At 46.6% G+C, this 20,709-nt stretch overlaps 1 protein-coding gene across 4 annotated transcripts; it reads left to right on the top strand.

Annotated features, from left to right (window-relative positions):
* Positions 1-6,289: 6,289 nt before the first annotated feature.
* MLF1 (myeloid leukemia factor 1) lies at positions 6,290-20,709 on the top strand. 4 transcript variants are annotated; one of them, XM_079315154.1, is made up of 8 exons: positions 6,290-6,432; positions 11,036-11,201; positions 14,772-14,816; positions 15,638-15,727; positions 16,036-16,167; positions 18,343-18,502; positions 18,742-18,880; positions 19,002-20,709. In XM_079315154.1, the coding sequence occupies exons 1-8, from the start codon at positions 6,386-6,388 to the stop codon at positions 19,102-19,104; spliced, it is 882 nt and encodes a 293-aa protein (XP_079171280.1). In that variant the 5' UTR covers positions 6,290-6,385; the 3' UTR covers positions 19,105-20,709. The 4 variants fall into 4 exon arrangements, with proteins under 4 accessions (XP_079171280.1, XP_079171281.1, XP_079171282.1 ...); XM_079315155.1 differs by lacking the exon at positions 14,772-14,816; XM_079315156.1 differs by lacking the exon at positions 14,772-14,816 and having other exon boundaries at positions 15,641-15,727.

A 20,709-nucleotide genomic window follows, 5' to 3' on the forward strand; every position in this document is an offset into this window, starting at 1 on the left:
GTGGAGGCTGACTCTGGAAATGGACTTTGGTTGTTTTATTTTTTGTTTTAGATCCCAGATGTAAAAGGTAAATGTATTGAATTTGCATTCTGACACATTTTTACTTCCTTTATGAAGTGTTAGTTTGACTTTATCCTGCTTCAAAATATTCCAAGACCTTGTCTGCAGGAAAAAGTGGGAAAAAATTTGTTTCCCTTGTTTCATTTCTGCATTTTCAGATAGTAAATATTTATCATTGCTATGTTTTCTAATCACCTTTTATGTTTTTTTTCTTAGAAAATAAAATCTGTTTGATGTCCATGGACTGTCCAGATGTAAATTCCTCTTTTCACATATATTGTGTTGGATAATTTTGGTGATTTTATTGGATGTAAAGTGATTCCTTTTATTTGCAGCCCTGTAGAATGTTAGAAAATTTTACAACAGGCTGTGAATAGATTTAAGGTACAATTTGTTTGTTTATTGATTATTAATCAACATCTAAATTTGCTGGAGCAGAGTTGGGAGAAGAGCCGATATTCTCACATTTAGGATTCTTTTCTACAGAAAGTTCATCTTTTTTTTTTTTTTTTTTTTTTTTTTTTGCATTTCCACTTTGCTGCTGGTGAAAGGGAACAGATTCCTGAACAGGAAAGGGAAGCAGCAGCTGGGTCAGTTTTCCCTGGAAAAACCAGGATTTCAGCTGTGCCTTTGTCACTCAGGAGTCTGATGCACAAATTTCCAGACTGGGAGCTGTGCAGTGCAGGAGGGGGAGGTGAAGCTGCCACTGGAGCTTTTCTGCCTCCTGGAACCAGCAGAGCCTTTTCCCCAGGAGTTGAGGAGCAAATTCATCCCTGCAGAGGAGCAAATTCATCCCTGCAGAGGAGCAAACTCATCCCTGCAGAGCAGCCCCCACTCCCATCACACAGGGGATGCTCCCTGCTCCTCCTTCCCTGTGGGGATGGAGGGAGCTGGGGCTGGTTTTTTCAATTCTTTTTGGTGCAATATTTTAGGAAGATGTTGCTGCTCAGTGGTGCTGTCAAGGGGAGCTCTCCCAGCCAGATCAGGTGTTGCTCCTGCTGCTGCAGTCACTCCCTGGCTGATCCCAGAGCTCTGTCCCTGCAGAAACCCAAAACCAGCCCCTCTCTTGCTGACAGCTCTCCATTTGTCAGGTTACAAGGAGGGAGTTATTTTTAGTGGGGATCCTTGAACTCCAGAAACCTTTGTGAGCTGGGACTGAACCCAGGGCTGGGCAGAGTCCTCAGCTGAAATGATACAAAATCCTAAAACCACAATTAACCAGCATTGGAAATGGAAATGAAAATGGAAAACCATTCCATGGTTCTCTGGTTCTGTACCAGTGGATTTAACAGCATTTTGTTATAAATTCTTGTAGTCTTATTTCAGGCCTTGTACAAATTCCTGAACTGGGCAACTGGGACCTGAAGAGATATTTAAATCAAATATTAATTTCCATGTTCTTACACATCTCCCTGCAGTCCTTGCTTTTATCTGACATTTAACCAGGAATTTATCACCAAGTGCCTTGGCAGAAGCTGATGTCACAGCACAATCCAAAATGACTGAAAATGCACTTCAGCCTCTGGAAATGGCAGAGCAGCTCTGAGCCCACCTGGAGAGGAGGAGGAATTGAGGACACCCCAATTCTGCCAGTCCATGGCAAAGGGAAATAGGAGCTGCTGGGATGGAGCCTCTCAGGTTTCCCTCAGCCTTGCTGCTGACATTGCTGGCCAGAGAACAGAGCAGGGCCCCCAGGTGCTCCCATTTTCCCCAAAATACTTGGAAAAACCCCTATTTTTACTGACTCTGTTATTTCTCACTAGCTGGGTAAGCACAGTGAAATGTTTGGAAGTTTGGGGCTGCAAGAAATGTAATTAAGAAGTAATTGTGTAATAAAAGCTGGGTTGGTTTTTATTTTTTTTTCCCTCAAGTGAGCAGTGAATCCTCTCCTGGCTGATGAGAACTGACAATTAATCCCTGCCCTCCTGTGAAATCAGCCAGAACCTGAGCTGGTAACTGGATGTTGTGATAACTTGTGCACTGAGTACACTCAGTTTGTCCAGGGCTAATTGGAACATGGAATTAATGAGATCTGCTGAAGTAGCAAGAGGCATTTTTAGCTGCAGCCTGAGGCAGGAAAACCTTTGGAACAAACACAGCTTGGCCTGAACTGGGCACAGGATTTAAACAGGGGCTGGAAGTGCCTTCACCTGCTGCCAGTCCCAGGAAAATTTGGATTTGTGGGAAAAGGCTCCTGGAGCCCTAAATAAACCAAGCAGCTCCTGAGATTTTTTTTTTTTTTTTTTTTTTTTTTTTTTTTTTGTATTTTTTTTTGGAATTTTTTTTTTGATTTTTCAGCATGGGCTCAGTTTTGATGACCTTCATTAACCTGAGACAGATTTTCCCTGGGCAAAAACCTCCAAAATCCCCCAAATCCCAGATTTCTGCTCCTGTGTCTCTCCAGCTTTGGAGAGGAATCTGTGGCTTCCCACAGGTGTTGGGAAACTGAAGGAGGCACCAAAATCCAGGTGGGTTTTCCCTCCTCACCCCTGCTGGAGCTGAGGCTGGAGCAGGAATTTTTTCTTTTCCCTCCAGAGCCACTGAGAAGTTTCCAGGATTTCAGGAATAACTCTGTCATTAGATGTTCAAGCACTTTCAGTGGGTGTTTCTGGGGGTTTTTTTGGTCATTTTTGGTTGGGTTTTTTTTGTTTGTTTGTTTTGTTTTTTGTGGGGTTTTTTTATTTTGTTTTATTTTTTGGTAATTTGGAGGGGGGGTTGGGGTTTTTTGTGTTTTTTTATTTTATTTTTTTTATATTTTTGGTGACTTGGGAATGAGCTGCAGCTCAGGATCAGAATTCCCTGTGCTTCCAAAAGTTTTATCCATCACCAGCCCATGATGGCAGCAGAGCCCATTTCAATAAATCTCAAATTCTGGAATCAGCAGCTCCCACTGAACCAGCTCTTGGTCACAGTAAAGAATATTTCTGTCCCTCAGTTTTCACTCTGCTAAACAAAACCAAGAGGAGAAGATAAAGTCACAAAATCAGGGCTGATTAAAGGAAATGCTGGAAAATTAAAGTCAGGAATTCATTAAAGCCCAAACCTTGGGAATTCTCCATTGCTGTAGAGATGATTTGAAAAGCAACATCCCAAAAAAATTAAAAGGGTTTAAAAAACTCCAAATTTGGTTCTGACTGTTTAGGGAATGGGATGGGATGTGCCAGGCTCTGTCTCCCATCAGCTCCTGGGGACACTCTGGCAATTCCTTCCAAAACATCCCAGCTGATCCATTCCTGGAATTTTGGTTTTTTACATTGGGATTTGTCACCAATTCCCAGTTCCCTCAAAGAAACACAGCCAAAAAAAATCCAATTTTCCCACTTTGCTGAGATGTTCTGGACACAGAAATCTCAGAGCAGCCAAAACACAACCCCAGGGTTGCTCTCAGAGGACATTTGCTGCCCTGCCAGCATTAATTATTAATTATTATAATTATTATAATCTCTAATTTGGGTGGGCTGGAGGAAGCAGTGAGCTATAAAAGGAAAATCAGCAGCAGCCTGCAGGAGTTGGTGACAGCTCTATTTATAACCCAGCCCAGGCCCCAAAATGTGTTTCTTCCCCTTTTTTGGTGCTGCAAGTTCAGGGTTAGGAGTTCCTGCAGCCTCTGAGTGACTCCTTTTATCAGCTGCAGACACACAAGGGGAATTTTTAGGGATATTTCCTAATTATACACAAAGAGAGCACATGGGGAGGTTTTTTGTTGGGTGAGAAATGGGAAAAAATTGGAATAACAGTAAAAAATAATATTAATTTTTTCCTCTAGAAAGGAGGAATTGTCTTTCCCTGCATCTTATATAAAATAGAGTTCAGTTTAAGGATAATTCTGAGCAGGTATTTGCTATTTTTTTAACAAAACCACTTCTGCCCAACAGCTGGCTGTGATTGCTCCATTTCCCTCATTAGGATAATTAATTACTCAACTTTTAAACCTTGTCAGACCCAGCATCTTCAGAGGAGACTCAGATTGGACTTCAACAGAAAAATCTGCTGATAACAAGCTAAGGAGCATTAATTCTTGTTTTCTTTTGGTTTCTTCTTTGTGGGTACAAACCAGGTATTTCCTTTAAAATTGACTGTTTAATTTCCATCTGTATTTGTGTTTAAAAGGAGCTAACCTTGTTCTCTTGTTGTTGAATTAATGAATAGAATTAATAGAATTAATAGAAATGTGGCCACAGCATTGTGCTCATCCTCAGGAAGGGTTCTGGCTCCAGGTTGGCACTCTGCCCATTCAAACACACGTGCAGGAATGCAATTTTCACCTCCAAGTGTTGAAACATCCAAATAATCCTTGGAGAGGAGTTAGAGTGGATGATTTCCCAGAAAGGCAGAAAGATTCCAGTGTTTTTTAGCAGCTGCATTCTCCCTGATTTTAGTGTGTTTTATATAAAAAGTTGATCACAATCAGAGACTTTTTCAGTATCACCAGAATGGATTTTTACTCTGGAGGGAACAGAAAACACAAATCCAAAGGGAAATGGCTGTGGAAATAAAAAACTCTGAGTTCAGAGGAACTCAGGGGTTGGAAAGAAATATTTGGGGCAGGAACCTGAACAGGGATCTTTGGAATGGAGAGAGAACAAGGGAATTACAAATACCAACAAAACATCAATGTGCCAAAATGACCTTTTGTTCTGGCTCAATGTGCTCAGCAAAGCTCTGAAGTCTGGAGCAGATTTAAATAGTCCTATCACCAAAATGAATAAGAATTAAGAAGGTAAATTAATTCCTAAGGGAAATCACTGTAGATCTCATTAGCTCAGGAACAAGCTACCTTAAAACTTTTAATTAAAGATAATATTTACTGCAAATGAATAAGAGTTGGCAGGTTTCAGCAGAAGCCATAATCTCATTTATGCAAAGTTTTCTTCTATTAAGGCAGACATCATTAATCTCATTGGAGATGCCCTCCAGCCTGGCAGAGCTGCAGCACGAAGAGTTCCTTCCACAACTCTTTTAATCTGCACAAAGGAGCTGCAGCTGCACAGCCCCAGCCCTGGAGAAGGGCTGAGCAGTGAAAGAGATCCCAAAAAAATGGGAGAGGAACAAGAACTGCAGCCCTCACTCCTCAAATTGTGCACAGGATCCAAAAAAATGGGAGAGGAACAAGAACTGCAGCCCTCATTCCTCAAATCTGCACAGGATCCAAAAAAATAGAAAAGGAAAAACCACTGACATCTCATCCCTCAGGTCCTGCACAGGGTCCAGGAAAATGGAAAGTGAAAAAGTGAAAAATGAAAAAGATTTTACAACTTTAAAACTGCTCTGAAGGTAAAGTCTGTTCACACTAAAAACACCATAAGCAGTGTGTTTAGTGTAGTGATTAAATCATTTACAGTGGTTGTTTATTAATTACTTGTCAATATTGTGATTAGCAGAGATGCTCTGGTTGGTTTTAGGGCAGCCATTCCAGGCTGGAATGTTCACTTGGCACAAACCAGCCAGGTGGATTTTCTTTAACATAATTCCTGTAAACAGAAAATCCTGCCAATTCTCCTGCTCCTGAAACATCATCTTCCCAAAATGTCCCATGAGATAAAGGCTGGGAAAGATCTCCCAAATCTATGATTTTACTGAAACCTCCCTCTGATGATTATTCCAATTATTATTTCAATTATTATTTCCCATTATCTGCTTCTTCCTGCTAAAACCAAGAGTTATTTTTTCCTTTTCCCAACCCAGAGCAGGGCAGGGAAGCTGCCACAGTCTTGGGAAGGGGATGTGCCCTGGAATCCTGATCCTGCAGCTGGAGCATCCCTGTTCCATCCCTGTCCCATTCCTGTCCCTGCTCCATCCCTGTCCCATCCCTGTCCCTGTTCTGTCCCTGTCCCCTGTCCCTGCTCCCTCCCTCTCTGCTCTTTCCCAGGAGCGGCTGGTCACGGATACTTCACTCCAGCCTCTCGCTGCTTTTCCCCGTTCCGCCAGTTCCCGGGGAGAAGCCGCAGCTTTATTTTACTGCCATCTACTGGAAAAAAACCAGAATTCTTTCGAAAATCGCCGAGCAGCGGGACGCGCCGGGGCCGTGCCCGCCTCACACTGCCCAGCACCGGGGCGGAGAGCGGGGCCAGGGAGGGGCAGAGGGGCCGCAATTCCCGAATTCCCAAATTCCCGAATTCCCGAAGTTTCCCGATTCCCGGGAACCTTCTGGAGCGGCGGCCCCGCGGTCACCATGGCAACGGCGGCGCGCGGGGAAGCCCCGCCCCTCGCTGCGCACCAGCCAATGGGAGCGGGCAGCGGCGGTCACGTGCGCGGGCGGGGCGCGCGGCGCGGTGAGGAGGGGCCGTGCGGGGCCGGGGGCGCGCAGAGCGCAGCAGCTGCCGCCATGTTCGGGGGGTTCGGGAGGTGCTTTGAGGACGATCCCTTCTTCAGGTGAGGGGCGGGAGGCTGCGGGGTGAGGCGGTGAGATGCAGGGGGGGAACGGCTGAGGGGCGCTGAGGCGGCGGGGGCTCCGATGGGCCGGGGCTGTGAACGGACGGGCGGGGTGCGTGTCTGGGGGCGACCGTTGGCTGAGGGGGGTCCGGGTGTGGGTGGGAGGAGATGGGGCCGGTGATGGTTAAAGGGGTCGGGGCGGGAGATGCAGGAGGAAGGACCGGGCCGGGTTAAAGGGATGTGTGCAGGTGCCAGAAGCAGAATTGGACCGGGTTAAAGGGGTCGGTGGAGAAGCGGGTTCAGTGAAGGTTAAAGGGATCTGTGCAGGTGCAGGAGGAAGGAGCGGGGTCGATGCGGGTTAAAGGGACCGGGACCGGATTAAAGGGCTCGGTGCCGGTGTCAGGACCGGGACTGACCCGGGTTAAAGCGCTCGGTGCCGGTGCAGGGCCGGGTCTGACCCGGGTTAAGCGCTCGGTACCGGTGCAGGGCCGGGTCTGACCCGGGTTAAGCGCTCGGTACCGGTGCAGGGCCGGGTCTGACCCGGGTTAAAGGGCTCGGTGCCAGGACCGGGTCTGACCCGGGTTAAGCGCTCGGTACCGGTGCAGGGCCGGGTCTGACCCGGGTTAAAGGGCTCGGTGCCAGGGCCGGGTCTGACCCGGGTTAAGCGCTCGGTACCGGTGCAGGACCGGGACTGACCCGGGTTAAAGGGCTCGGTACCGGTGCCAGGGCCGGGTCTGACCCGGGTTAAGCGCTCGGTGCGGGTTTCAGGACCGGGTCTGACCCGGGTTAAGCGCTCGGTACCGGTGCAGGGCCGGGACTGACCCGGGTTAAGCGCTCGGTGCCGTTGCAGGGCCGGGACTGACCCGGGTTAAACGCTCGGTGCCAGGGCCGGGTCTGACCCGGGTTAAGCGCTCGGTGCCGGTGCAGGACCGGGTCTGACCCGGGTTGAAAATGGCTCGGTGCCGGTGCAGGGCCGGGTCTGACCCGGGTTAAGCGCTCGGTGCCGGTGCAGGGCCGGGTCTGACCCGGGTTAAGCGCTCGGTGCGGGTTTCAGGACCGGGTCTGACCCGGGTTAAGCGCTCGGTGCCGGTGCAGGGCCCTTTGGGGCCGTTGAACTGCCCCTGTGCCCGCAGCCGGCCCCTCCCGAGCCCCCAAAGCCGGGCAGGTTCAGCACCCTCAGCCGGGTCAGTAGCGCACACTGAGCTGCCTCCCCTCTCAGCAGGGAGGAGTTGAATCTACATTTCATACAGAGCAGAGCTTCACCTCCTCGGCTGCAGCTTCTTTTGCTCTTCAGTTTCCTAAGTGCAGGTTTGAGCAGTGTAGCTCATCCGGATTTGTGTTTTTAATTAATCACTCAGCCACAGGCTGGCTCTGAACTCCTCAATGCCAGCCCTGCTTAGAACTGCGGGTGTTCTTCAATGAAAACTTTGCTGACACGTGTGAGAGCACTGATGGCACATTGTCTCCTTGTCATTCCCGAGGGGATGGTGCTGCTTTAGCTCAGGTTGTCCAGGGGAGCTGTGGCTGCCAAATCCCTGGAATTGTTCCAGGTTGGAGCAGCCTGGGCTGGGGGAAGGTTCCTGGACAGGAACAGGCTCATCTCTAAGGTCCTTCCCTGCCCAAACCATTCTGTGATTCCATTTCCAGAGCACAGTGCTGGCTCCTGTCTGTGTATTCAAGTCTGAGCCCAGTTTATTTATTCTTTGCTTTGGGATCTAAATGTAAGCAGAGACTGGTGCAAGAGCTTCTCCCCTCAGCCAGAACTGCTGAATTACCTGGTCTGGCTCCATTTCATGTCTTTGGTCAGAAACTGTCATTTGTAGTGGGTGAAAATGGGATCAGAGCACTCTGAGGAGCTTAATTATTATTTTAAATCTTTGATAAAGCTCTCAGGGATTTAATTAGCAGCCAAGATAAGGGGTGGGTGAGGAAGGGAGCACAGGCCCTGTGATGTGGTTTGTTGTCTGCATCTCCTGGTTACCAGGAGCTCTGGCTGAGCTTAGAGGAGAATCTGCTGCTGAGCCCCAGCACATTCCAGGAGAATTCCCAAAGCTGGGCCACATCCATTAGCACTCTTGGTTTCTAGGAATTTTCTTGCTTTTATAACAACTTGTGAGTTCTATGCAGGAAACTTCCCTATGCAGATCTTCTGCATGAAATTAAAGTAATAGAAATTAAGTCTTATTTGAATTAACAATTGCTTATTTATTAATTTATCCCTTGTTATTGTAACCACTGGTGTAGGGAAAAAAAGGATTGCAGGAGGTGGGGGCAGGGAGTGTGTGTGAAAGATGAGCTGGAAATTGAGACTCCTTTTCTCAGCACTGTCCTGTCAGTCTGCTTTGCATATAGAGAAAGAGATGAGCTGATTACCTCAGATAAGATTAGCTTCCAAAATAGTGTCATAATAGGCTCCAGCTGCCTGATAAGGACAGAGTTGGGTGCTGGACTGGAAATAGTCCTGGGCTGGAGCCTGAGAGAGCAGCTGTCCCAGGGGAGCAGCAGTCACTCACCCAAAGGTGCTGGGATCCATCCCTGCCAACTGCTCACTCTTAGTTAGAATTCTCTTAAAATTCTCTTAGTTTGTTGTGCCAGCTGTTCTCTCCAGAGGGAATCTGCAGCTGTGGCCTTACATAACTTCCTGAGTTGGGGAAAAAAAAAATCCATCTGATATCTAATCAAAAGAATCACATTTAATACAAAGTACAGCTTACAAAAGTAATAAGTGGAGTTTATTGTTCTAGGACTGATTTTTTCATGCACTGAAGTGAGCAGTGACATTGTACTTGCATGTTTAATGTTAGGTTATTACATGTTAGACAAAATTCTGTTACTGCAGAGTGCTGGAACAATAAATGTATAAATTGTTTGTCTCCATTCAGAATTCAATTTAAAAAATAATTCAGTGTTTAACACATGAAGAGCACAGATTTGGTGTGCAAACCCTCACTTTCTCCTCATCACTTTCATGCTGTAACAGAAATCACATCCTTCTCACCAAAAGTATCTTCCCTCCCAAAAAAAGGTCATATTTTAAATCAATAATGGTTAAATTGGAGTATCCTACACCTGCTGGCATCCCATAAAATATGTGCTTGGGCAAAGATCTTAAAATCCTGCAGGGATTTAAAATCCCCTGCAGAGACTTTGCCTTGTTCAGTGCATGTGTGTTTGTTAGGGTGAGCTCCTCCTCCTGGAACTCTGGTTTGAATTCAGTCATTGGAACCATCAAGGTTTAATTCCTTGGGAATTTTGTCTTCCAAATGGATTTTCTGTTCCCTTTCCATTGGTTTTACCCCGCTCCAGATCATACCAAAATTGGGATGTTTCTTTTGAGGTGTGACAACATTAATTCTTTTTATTAATTACTCCCGGGAACTGGGATCCTTCCCTTCTGTTCCTCACCTGGAATTCCTCAGTTTTTATCTGATTTCCCTGTCCCTGGTACTGAGGAACTTTTATTTCCAGGGATAAACTCTGGTTTGGTACCCAGAGCTCTCTGGGGTTTGGGTTCTGCTGGAACACAACTCCTTATCACCCAGGGCTGGAGCCATCACTAAAATACTTCAAAAGTCTCTTTTGGGTTGAGTTGAAGTCTGGGCATAGCTTTGGTGTTAAAAAAAATAAAAATCTTGTTTCAAAATGAATCCAACCTCATGTTTGTCTTTTTCACTTGAAAGTGGAAAAAAAATAAATGTTAAGTGTGACTTTTTTGTGGGAGAAATGTTCCTTTGGGTGGGAAGTGTTCTGGTTTTTGGGGTTTTTTTGGTGTTTTTTTTTGTGGGGGAAGTGTTTTGGTTTTGTTTTTTGGTTTGTTTGTTTGTTTTTGTGGGGGAAGTGTTCCATTGCAGCCTGGCCCTCAGGCAGCAGCACTGCTCATACTTTCTACTTCTGAAAAATTCCTGAATTACTCCTCTTTTGGCCTTGACAAGACCTGATATTCCTAATTAACTTAGAGAGTTGGGAAGTTGAGCAATGTTTTCCTTGCAGGTCAAGCTTTGGGATTACCAGTGGAGTTCTGCAGGTTTTTGGCAGAGGAGAGGAGGGGGGGAAATAAGAGGAAAACAAAAATGCAGTGAGAATCTCTTTCCTAAGCACAACTCCAGTACAGGAGATGGAAATGGCCTGATTTTACAGGATAATGGGTATTTTTAAGCATGTGGGACAGGGAGAAGGAAAAGTAAGATGGGAACTGCCAGCAGAAAAAAAATTGGAGGGATGAGGAGGATCCAGTGGGACATGAGGAGTTCAGTGAATGGGGTTGTGCTAAGCTTTGGAAGATAAAGGGGGGACATTTAAAAGGAATTATTTTCATATCAGGTGTTGGAGGTGAAAATAGTGATAAATAAAATATGGGTCAGTTGATGGTTGTGGCAGGTATGAAACACAGGCTGGAGTGAGAGGTGCAGCCAAGGAGGGATAAGGACATTTCTGGGGAATATGAGGAAAAGGAATGGGGACACCCAGGACAGCAGTGAGGGCAGCCCTATTAAAGTAAACATTTTGGCTAAAGCACTTGGCACAATATTAAAAACTGGAGTTAGAAGTCTCCTGGTGTCCCTGAGCTGCAGTAAGCTTACAGTAAGTGTCTCTCTGAACACAGGGACCCCTTTGCTGCCCACCATGAGCACATGAGGCAGATGCTGAGGAGCTTCTCGGAGCCCTTTGGGCAGGAGCCATTCCTGAGCCTCCCTGAGGGAAGGGAGAGAGCCCCAGGCCAGGCCAGAGCCCAGCAGGGATCCCAGCTGGCCCTGAGGGGCCCTGGCAGGGTGAGTGTCTCTCAGCACTTCTGCTGGGCTGTTCAACCCCCTGTTCCAACCCCCTGTTCAACCCCCCTGTTCACCCCCCCGTTCAACCCCCCTGTTCAACCCCCCTGTTCAACCCCCCTGTTCAACCCCCCTGTTCAACCCCCCTGTTCAACCCCCCTGTTCAACCCCCCCTGTTCAACCCCCCCTGTTCAACCCCCCTGTTCAACCCCCCCTGTTCAACCCCCCCTGTTCAACCCCCCTGTTCAACCCCCCTGTTCACCCCCCTGTTCAACCCCCCCTGTTCAACCCCCCTGTTCAACCCCCCTGTTCAACCCCCCCTGTTCAACCCCCCTGTTCAACCCCCTGTTCAACCCCCCGTTCCAACCCCCCTGTTCAACCCCCTGTTCCACCCCCCCGTTCAACCCCCCTGCTCCAACCCCCCTGTTCCAACCCCCCTGTTCAACCCCCCTGTTCAACCCCCTGTTCAACCCCCCCTGTTCAACCCCCCTGTTCAACCCCCTGTTCAACCCCCCGTTCCAACCCCCCTGTTCAACCCCCTGTTCCAACCCCCTGTTCCAACCCCCTGTTCAACCCCCCTGTTCAACCCCCTGTTCAACCCCCCGTTCCAACCCCCCTGTTCAACCCCCTGTTCAACCCCCTGTTCCAACCCCCTGTTCAACCCCCCTGCTCCAACCCCCCTGTTCCAACCCCCCTGTTCCAACCCCCCTGCTCCAACCCCCCTGCTCCAACCCCCCTGCTCCAACCCCCCTGCTCCAACCCCCCTGCTCCAACCCCCCTTCCCTTCCCTTCCCTTCCCTTCCCTTCCCTTCCCTTCCCTTCCCTTCCCTTCCCTTCCCTTCCCTTCCCTTCCCTTCCCTTCCCTTCCCTTCCCTTCCCTTCCCTTCCCTTCCCTTCTTGTCTTTTCACAGATATTCAACTGAATACTGTATGTATAACATTGGGAAACTTTGCTGTATGAATAGAGTTCTGCTATTAATAAAACTTAGAAAATTAGTGTGATAAATATATTTTTTGGACTATAACGTGGTGATGTAAAAATCTTTGTTCATGTAACTGACTCGGAGAATGGTAAAAAGTTAATCAGGAAATTTTTCACATTCTTGGATTATTCTATCTGGATGAAGACACCAGAACTCCAGGGAAAGGATTTATTGATCTCTGTTATCACCCACAGGAAGGAGCCACAAGTTAAAAAAAAGAAGCAAAAATGTTGATTTACAGGGTGATTTAGAATAATTCATGAAAGGTCTATGAATATACAACAAGTTGATATATTTAAGGAAGGGTTCTCTGAGTTAAGGAGCACTCTTGGTGGAAGGCCCTTATAACCTTTTGCTTTATTATTCTCTTTTATTAAACTTTTTGAAAATCTACCAGGAAACTGAACCTCATTTTTCACACTGGGAAACAAGCCTGGCTCTGCTCTTGAACCTCCTTCCAGCTGTTTCCTCACTCAGGGGAGTGGCAATGATTCCTCTGTTGGTTCCTTCCTGGCACATTCCTTATCTCTGCTGAACATCTGTCAGGGCTGCTCAGAGCCTGGGTGTTACTGATCACTCAACAGATAATATTTCATGAACAAACTGATCACTTACCCAGTGCTTGCTTCCATAAATATCCTGTATTCAATATCTCTGTTAGATAAAGGCACTGAAAATGTCCCACCTTCTTTGCACATGTATTTCCTTTTTATGTTCACTTGACTTTAAAAGGAGCCTGGATGTGGCTGCCTTATGCCCCTTGCAGCCCATTCCAAAATGCCATGATGGATTTGTGCCCTCCCTGTGCACTTCAGTCCCTTGTGTGCAGCTGTTTCAGTTGGATTTCCACATGCCTGGGTTTCACTACCTCAGGAATATCCATCCATGGATTTTAAACCCTGTGTCAGCTTTGCAGCTGGGAATAAACACTTCATGCTCTGAACTGGGGCTGATTGTTAATATTCCCTTAGATACAAACCTGTAAGAATTAAAGCTCAGGGAAATTGGTGTGAAATGTAGCATTTCTGTGTGTTACCAAGTGAAATGATGATCTGTGTTTAATTAAAGTGTTTTTCAGCTCTGGGCATGCAGGACAATCACATCTCTCCCTTATCTAGAGCTGTATTTATAGAGGATGAACGTTGGGAGCTCCTTTCCCTGCTGAGACTGAGCAGCTGCCTCCTGCTGCTTTAGTGAATCCCCCTGGATTTTCAGAGGCAGGTGCCAGGGGCTGGTGGCCAGGCCAGAGCTGGAGCAGAGCCTGTCACCTGCAGCTGCACAGGGGAACTGGCACATTCCTTCCCCTGCTCACCCAGTCCCTGCCAAGGACAGAAACTGCACCCAGTGAGGGCAGAGCTTCCCTCTGCTGCTCCTAGGCAGAGCTGCCTAAAGCCACATCAGTTTTTTCCTTTAGAAGAAGAACCTGTCATGGCTCACCTTTAAAGCTCAGGGGTTGTGTCCCTGTTCCTGCAGTGAGGGACAAATGTGAGGCCCAAACTCTTTATCTGTGGCTGCAGCAAAAGTTCAAGGTGCAGGAGCTCTGTGTTAGCACAGAATTCCAGAGCTGCCAACCCCTGCCAGGATCTGCTGCTGCACTGAAGAGCTGTCACATGTCACCTCAAACTGCTGCTCCACCAAGGCTTTAAACCCCTAAAATCACATTTTTATGTAGGAAAAGATGGAGCTTTGCTACCATGTCAAATACACTTCCTTCAAATTACTTAACACTGATGACTAGTGTTGAAATTCTGTGTTTAATAAAATTGCAGCAGGCCTAAAACTGCTTTAAAAGAACCAGACTAGTTGGGACAACTCCATGAGTGCCACTGAGGATTCAAATTTAAAACTGCTTTTCCTTTCTCCAGCAGGTTCAGTTTTTAGGGAAGGAGGAATGATATTAAGAGATGCTGTTCATTGGGGTTTTTTTGATATATGATTATCCTGAATATCAGGCTTTTAGTGGCTTTTTAGTATTAAAAAAAACAGAGTATGCCTAATAATTCTTACTGGTGAGGACTTGATACTGAGAGAAAAAATATATATTATTATTTACAGCTCTGCCTAATCTGTCCTGACAGAAACCAGAAGAATCCCTAAAGCTGTTTCAGAATTGGAGAATTCTTTCTTTCTCCATTACAGTTCTTGCCTGGCTTTCCTGGAAACACCTCAGTGTTTCCCAGCATCCCATGCCCTGCCATGCAGGAATACTCAACCTCCTGGGATAATTGCTTGATTTGTTGATTTGAATCAGCTTTCAGTGCTGCCTGACTGCAATGGAGCATTGCAGGGTGGGGCCTGAAGTGTGGAATCAGCAAAAGCTTCTTGTGGGCTTCAGATGTTTGCCAACCTCCTTTCCACACACACTTCTCAATGTTTAGTAGATGTGCTGCCACTTGGCACTTTCTCATATCATCAGTACAAATATATTAGTTCTGCATACCCAGGGATTAATTAATGAACTGCCAAGCCCCTCCTGAGTGATTTTGATTAGATGGGAAATGTTTCATGTAATCTGCTGTGTATAAAAATAATTCCTGCTGTGCTTGATAATAATTCCAGATGTTGCTCCTTTTTTTTTTTTTTTTTCCAGGCCACCAGCTTTTCCCTCATGCCTTTTGCAGGTTTTGGGAGAGGGGTTAGTATCCCTGGAGTAGCTCCTGTGTAAGCTGTGTGTAACCAAAGCATGGCAGAGGCTGAGCTCTGGGGCTTTGCATTGCTTTTGGTGCTCTTTGCAATGTTTCCCATTCTTTGGGAATGAGAAAATCCAGGAAAAAAAAAAATCCTTCCTGGGGCATGGGATAATCCCTGGGGGAAACTGCAGCCTTTGGGTGCTGCTGGAGAATGGTTTTGTGAGGGTGACACAGTAAGGTAGAGCAGCCCCTAAAAATAAAATTACCCTAAAAATGGGATTGAAGTGGTTTCAGCTGTGCTTTGGCAATATCCTGTAAAATACCCATCATCTGTCCAGGAAGATTCCAATTTCTTGTACTCCAAAAATAACTTGAAGATTTTCTGTCCTTTAATTTGACTTCATTTTGGGCTTAAATGCAGCTTTAAGTTTGCAATGCTGAAAGACATAACTGTGGAAATGAATTTATTTAGATTTAAACCCTCAAGGGTCATGCAGGACTCTCAGAGCAGAAGCTGCTGAGGTCAGAAGGTTTATGAACACATTTGTGAAATAATTGGATATTGGAATATTTTGGTTAAATAAACTCATTTTGTGGCCAGTGTGACATCTGAGTGACAAATCTTCCACTTTTCATCTTCCCCATATCTCCATCTTAATCAGCTCCCTTAATTTCCTTTTGAAAAGATGCATTTTGGCTTGTCTGTGTGTGTGAAGTGCAGTCTGAAAAGATTTTTGAGTAAAAAATGCATGTGAAAACCAACTTCAGCACTGGGACAGCTGAGACTGGTTTAACTCTAGTCTCTTTTTTTTCCCTTTTTTTTTAGCAGGATGTAGATTTTGGGGATCCATTTTCTGCAATGGACAGGATGATGTCAAACATGAGGAACAGCATGCTGGAAATGCACAGGAAATTTGTGAGTTCTTTTAAAAATTATTCTCAAATTTATCACACTGGAGAGTGCCAGTTATTTCAAATATTCCTCAGAACATAATGCCAAGAAAAATGGGACTAATCTCAACTAGCTGGTAAGATTTGAGGGATTTTTGCCCAGATTATAATTTTTTTTTATTATTCTTTGAAGATAAAACTGATAAAACTGAAGTTTGACGTGGTGCCAGGAGGGTTAATTTTGTGAAGGGATATTTTCCATAATAAAATAATAAGGAATAACTCTTGGCCACAAGTTTTGACTTGCATTTCTGAGCCTGCCTTGCTTTGTAGGATGACCTGTCCATGCAGCCCAGTGGAGGACACAGTTTCAGCTCCTCCTCCATGATGTCCTATTCCAAGGTGGGGGATGAGCCCCCCAAAATCTTCCAAGCCTCAGCCCAGACACGCACGGCTCCAGGAGGGGTGAGTGATGCTGGGTCCAGCACAGGAGCCACAGCAGGGCACTGTCCCCAGGGCACTGTCCCCAGCCACACCAGGGCACTGTCCCCAGCAGTGTCCCCAGCCACAGCAGGGCAGTGTCCCCAGCACTGTCCCCAGCAGTGTCCCCAGCCACAGCCCCAGCAGTGTCCCCAGCACTGTCCCCAGCCACAGCAGGGCAGTGTCCCCAGCACTGTCCCCAGCAGTGTCCCCAGCCACAGCAGGGCACTGTCCCCAGCATTGTCCCCAGCCACACCCCAGCAGTGTCCCCAGCCACACCCCAGCAGTGTCCCCAGCATTGTCCCCAGCACTGTCCCCAGCACTGTCCCCAGCAGTGTCCCCAGCAGTGCCCCCAGCCACAGCAGGGCAGTGTCCCCAGCAGTGTCCCCAGCAGTGCCCCCAGCCACAGCAGGGCAGTGTCCCCAGCAGTGTCCCCAGCCACAGCAGGGCACTGTCCCCAGCAGTGTCCCCAGCAGTGTCCCCAGCAGTGTCCCCAGCAGTGTCCCCAGCATTGTCCCCAGCATTGTCCCCAGCACTGTCCCCAGCATTGTCCCCAGCCACACCCCAGCAGTGTCCCCAGCAGTGTCCCCAGCAGTGTCCCCAGCAGTGTCCCCAGCAGTGCCCCCAGCATTGTCCCCAGCATTGTCCCCAGCACTGTCCCCAGCATTGTCCCCAGCCACACCCCAGCAGTGTCCCCAGCAGTGTCCCCAGCAGTGTCCCCAGCAGTGTCCCCAGCATTGTCCCCAGCATTGTCCCCAGCAGTGTCCCCAGCAGTGTCCCCAGCATTGTCCCCAGCAGTGTCCCCAGCAGTGTCCCCAGCAGTGTCCCCAGCATTGTCCCCAGCAGTGTCCCCAGCAGTGTCCCCAGCAGTGTCCCCAGCAGTGTCCCCAGCTGTTTTGCTGCAGTCACTGCTGGGATTTACACAATCCTGGCATTGCTGAGATTGGATTGAGTCCAGGCTGTGCCCAACCCCCACCTTGGCACTGAGTGCCACATCCAGGAATTCCTTGGACACCTTCAGGGACACCTCCAAACCTCCCTGGGAGCCCCTTGCAGTGTTTAACAACCCTTTCCATGGCCAGATTCCTGCTGATGTCCTCCCCTGGCCCAGTCTGAGGCTGTTCCCTCTCCTCCTGTCCCTGTTCCCTGGGAGCAGGGCCCAACCCCCCTGACTGCACAAAGAGAATTTTGGAGTTGAGGAAAACACAGGGCTCTCAACCCCTACTCTGTATTAAAGATCTGATTTCCTCTCTGTAATCTTGTGCTTTAAGTGCACCCCAGAAAAAAAATTACAGACCCATCCAAGGCTGGGAAAACAGAGCACAGAGCAGCAATTTTCCAGTGCCCTTCTCTTTGCTGTAATGAATCCTTTTCCTGTCCACTCAAGCTCCAGGAGAGTCTCTGATTTATGCAAGCCCTGCCTTCAGAGCACCCCTTTGGCCAGGCACTTACATAACCCTGAGCTGGAGCTGCCTTGCAGCTGTTGTGTCTAATCCTGCTGGGAACTGGCAGTGGGAATGTGAAGCTGGCACTGGCCATGAAAGCCTAGCCAGGATCCTAAAGGCCAGGGCAGGATTGGCTGGGGATGTGTCCCAGCTCCAGCACACCCTGTTATCACAGGATTCTAAAAATACCCAGCACACTGATAAGGGGCAGCCTGCCTCCCAAGCCACTCAGCACCACAGCCCAAAAATTGGTTGTTCCTCACGCTGGGGATTTTGGCAAGGAGAATGTTGGAAACTTGGCTCTGCTGCATTTTTAAATTTTAAAATTGTATTGGGTTTTCCCCCAATAATTAATACCCAGTTTAAAAACTTCAGGTGTTGTTTCATCTTCCTCTCTGGTGGCTAAAAGAAAACAGGCTTGATTTGTGTTTTGTTGGTGTGTTTGCAGCCAACACAGGAAATGAGAGAATTGGGCAAGCCTGGAAAACCTGACTTTTTTTAAAGAAAAGATAGAAAACTCTTGGGAGAGGAAATAACCCTTTGCATGGAAGTGTCCCAGGGCAGGCTGGGCAGGGATTGGGACAGTGGGAGGTGTCCCTGTGCCCATGGCACTGCATGGGCTTTAATTCCCTCCAACCCAGACCATCCTGGCATTCTGTGAGCTTTTACCTCATTTTCACTTGCAAGGACACTCAGTTCCCTTTTTTTTTGACAGATTAAGGAAACAAGAAGAGCACTGAAGGATTCTGAAAGTGGTGTGGAGAAAATCGCCATTGGTCACCACATTCAGGATCGGGCTCATGTTGTCAAAAAATCCAGGAACTCCAAAACTGGGGATGAGGAGATGAACCAAGAATTCATCAACCTGGATGAATGTAGGTCTTTTCAGGCTTTGCACTGTTTCACATTCTTGATTTGGAAGTTCCAGCTTGAGATACCTTAAAATGCTTTTTTAGACTGAAAGTCTCTAAATCCAAATTCTCTTTCATAGATTCCCAAAAAACAGTTGCAGGACATGTAGAGGGGTGTGGATCACAAAGTTGAAAATCACTGCCCAACTCATTAAATGTTTTCTTCTCTATTAACATTTCAAATAAATGTATCTGTTTTTCAGCTGAGGCTGACACCTTTGATGAGGAGTGGCAGAAAGAGATCATGAAGTTCAGGCCTTGCAGAAGCAGAGAAACTGTGGAAAATCCAAGACAAAATGCAAGAAGTATCCAATACAGCCCCAGGGAAAGTGGATCAAGAAGGTAAAAATGCAGGACGAGGAAATTCCAGCAGCAGAAGGAAAATCCAGTTCTGAAGCAAGGGGAACTGCAGGTTTTATTCTTCTTTTTTTCATGGAGATTGTGATCATTGTTCTTTTTCCAGAGAGAAGCCACTTGGAGCTCCAGGATCCAGAATGCCCAGGGATTCCTTGGAGACTCTCAATGTGAAAGGAACACAGCTCCCCCTGAAGGGCTCCAAGAAATAACTCCCATTCCCTGGGCTGGAGATTGCCTGGAGCAGTGCTGGTGCTCAGTGCTGTGTCCATACAAATACACCTGGATTTGTGACCAATCTCTGTTCTGTGTTGTGCCTTTGCTCCTCCTGCTTCTCAGTGTCCTTCAGCTCCCCACCCACTTCAACTTTCTGCCTAAAAGCACTTTATGGAATGTCTCTAATGCTGGTGAAACCAGCTTGGATGTGCAGAGTTGTTCTGCTCCAATCTCAGGCTTTACTAAGCCTGGTACTGCAGCTCCTCCTTCCCACTCTGACTTGCACAGAAAGTAAATTTCCTTTATTTTGGGTTGCTGAAATAATTACTGATTTTTCTAGAACTTAAATACACTATAAAGCACTATTATCTATACCTTTAAAATCATATTCTAAATTGTTACAGAACCCCCACACTCACCTTGGAGATGCTGAAATAGGGCAATACTTTAAATTAATAAGAGTTTTTATGTTGATAAGCTGTGCTTGCACCTCATTTCCTGTGCCTGAACTGTCACCTTTGTATTCCTGATCCTTTGTTTGTTTTCTGTGGACTTGGCCCATCATTTTCTGTTTTGAGGATTGTCTGTAGTATTTAATTACTTTAATTATCCTGCAGTAATAACAGTGTCCTGAGATCAGCTGCAACTAGGAATTCCTCATGGGAAAAACTTGTGGGAGAAATGAGTTAAACTGGAATGATTTCACCATTTCTGGTGTTCTGAAGAGCCCTGGATACAGGAGCCCCTCTCCTTTCTGTGTTCTTTGTGTTTTACTGAAGGTAGAAAACCCCAAATCTACATTTGCTAGGAATTTAGAAGAGCCAGCAGTGTCTGAGAGCAGGAAAATCCTGGGATTCCAGGTGTTCAGAATTATCCCTGTGCTGTAGCAGAAAGAATTTCTGTAAATTAAATAACATTAAATAATTTAATAACATTAAAGCATTACATAAATTCAAGGCTCCATTATAATGTAGTACTGTTTGTATGATAAAATAGGGTTTAGTCAGTTGAGAGTAATATTTGTTTGGCCACAAAGCCTCTAAATCATATTTAATCTTCCTGCAGTTTCCCAGAATATTTAATTTTAATGAATGGATGTTCATTAATGTGCAAACCCAATTAGCAGCACTTTTGTTGAGCTCTGAAAAGGGAAGGACAATTATTAGCTTGTGGTCTCTCCCTGAATTAGAGAAGTATCAGTGGCAATAAGTTGATGTGATCAATATTAGTGGCAATAATTGAACCATTTAATGAGCAGTGAAGGTCAGGGGGGTTTGGACACCCCTTAAAGTCAGAGCTCAGCCCTGGGCTCATCATCCACCCTGGATTCTGCAATTAATTTATTAGATAATCTCAGTAATTAACAGCAGCAATGTTTGCTATGCTGGAATTGGAGCAGGAATTTTGGAGAGCTGCTGCTGTTAAATGGAAAATTCACCTGACAACTCATTTTGTGAGAATTAAAACTAGAGTTTTGAAATGACTGTGGGAAGAGGTGAATATTCCCTCCTGATCCCTCTGCTACACCAAGACTGTTCTCCAGTTGTGCTCTGTGAAAGCATCTGGAACTGCAATTCTTTAATAAAGTTATTTATTATTTA

The sequence above is a fragment of the Erithacus rubecula genome (genome assembly GCF_903797595.1).
Source record: "Erithacus rubecula genome assembly, chromosome: 11".
Classification (NCBI taxonomy): Eukaryota; Metazoa; Chordata; class Aves; order Passeriformes; family Muscicapidae; genus Erithacus; species Erithacus rubecula.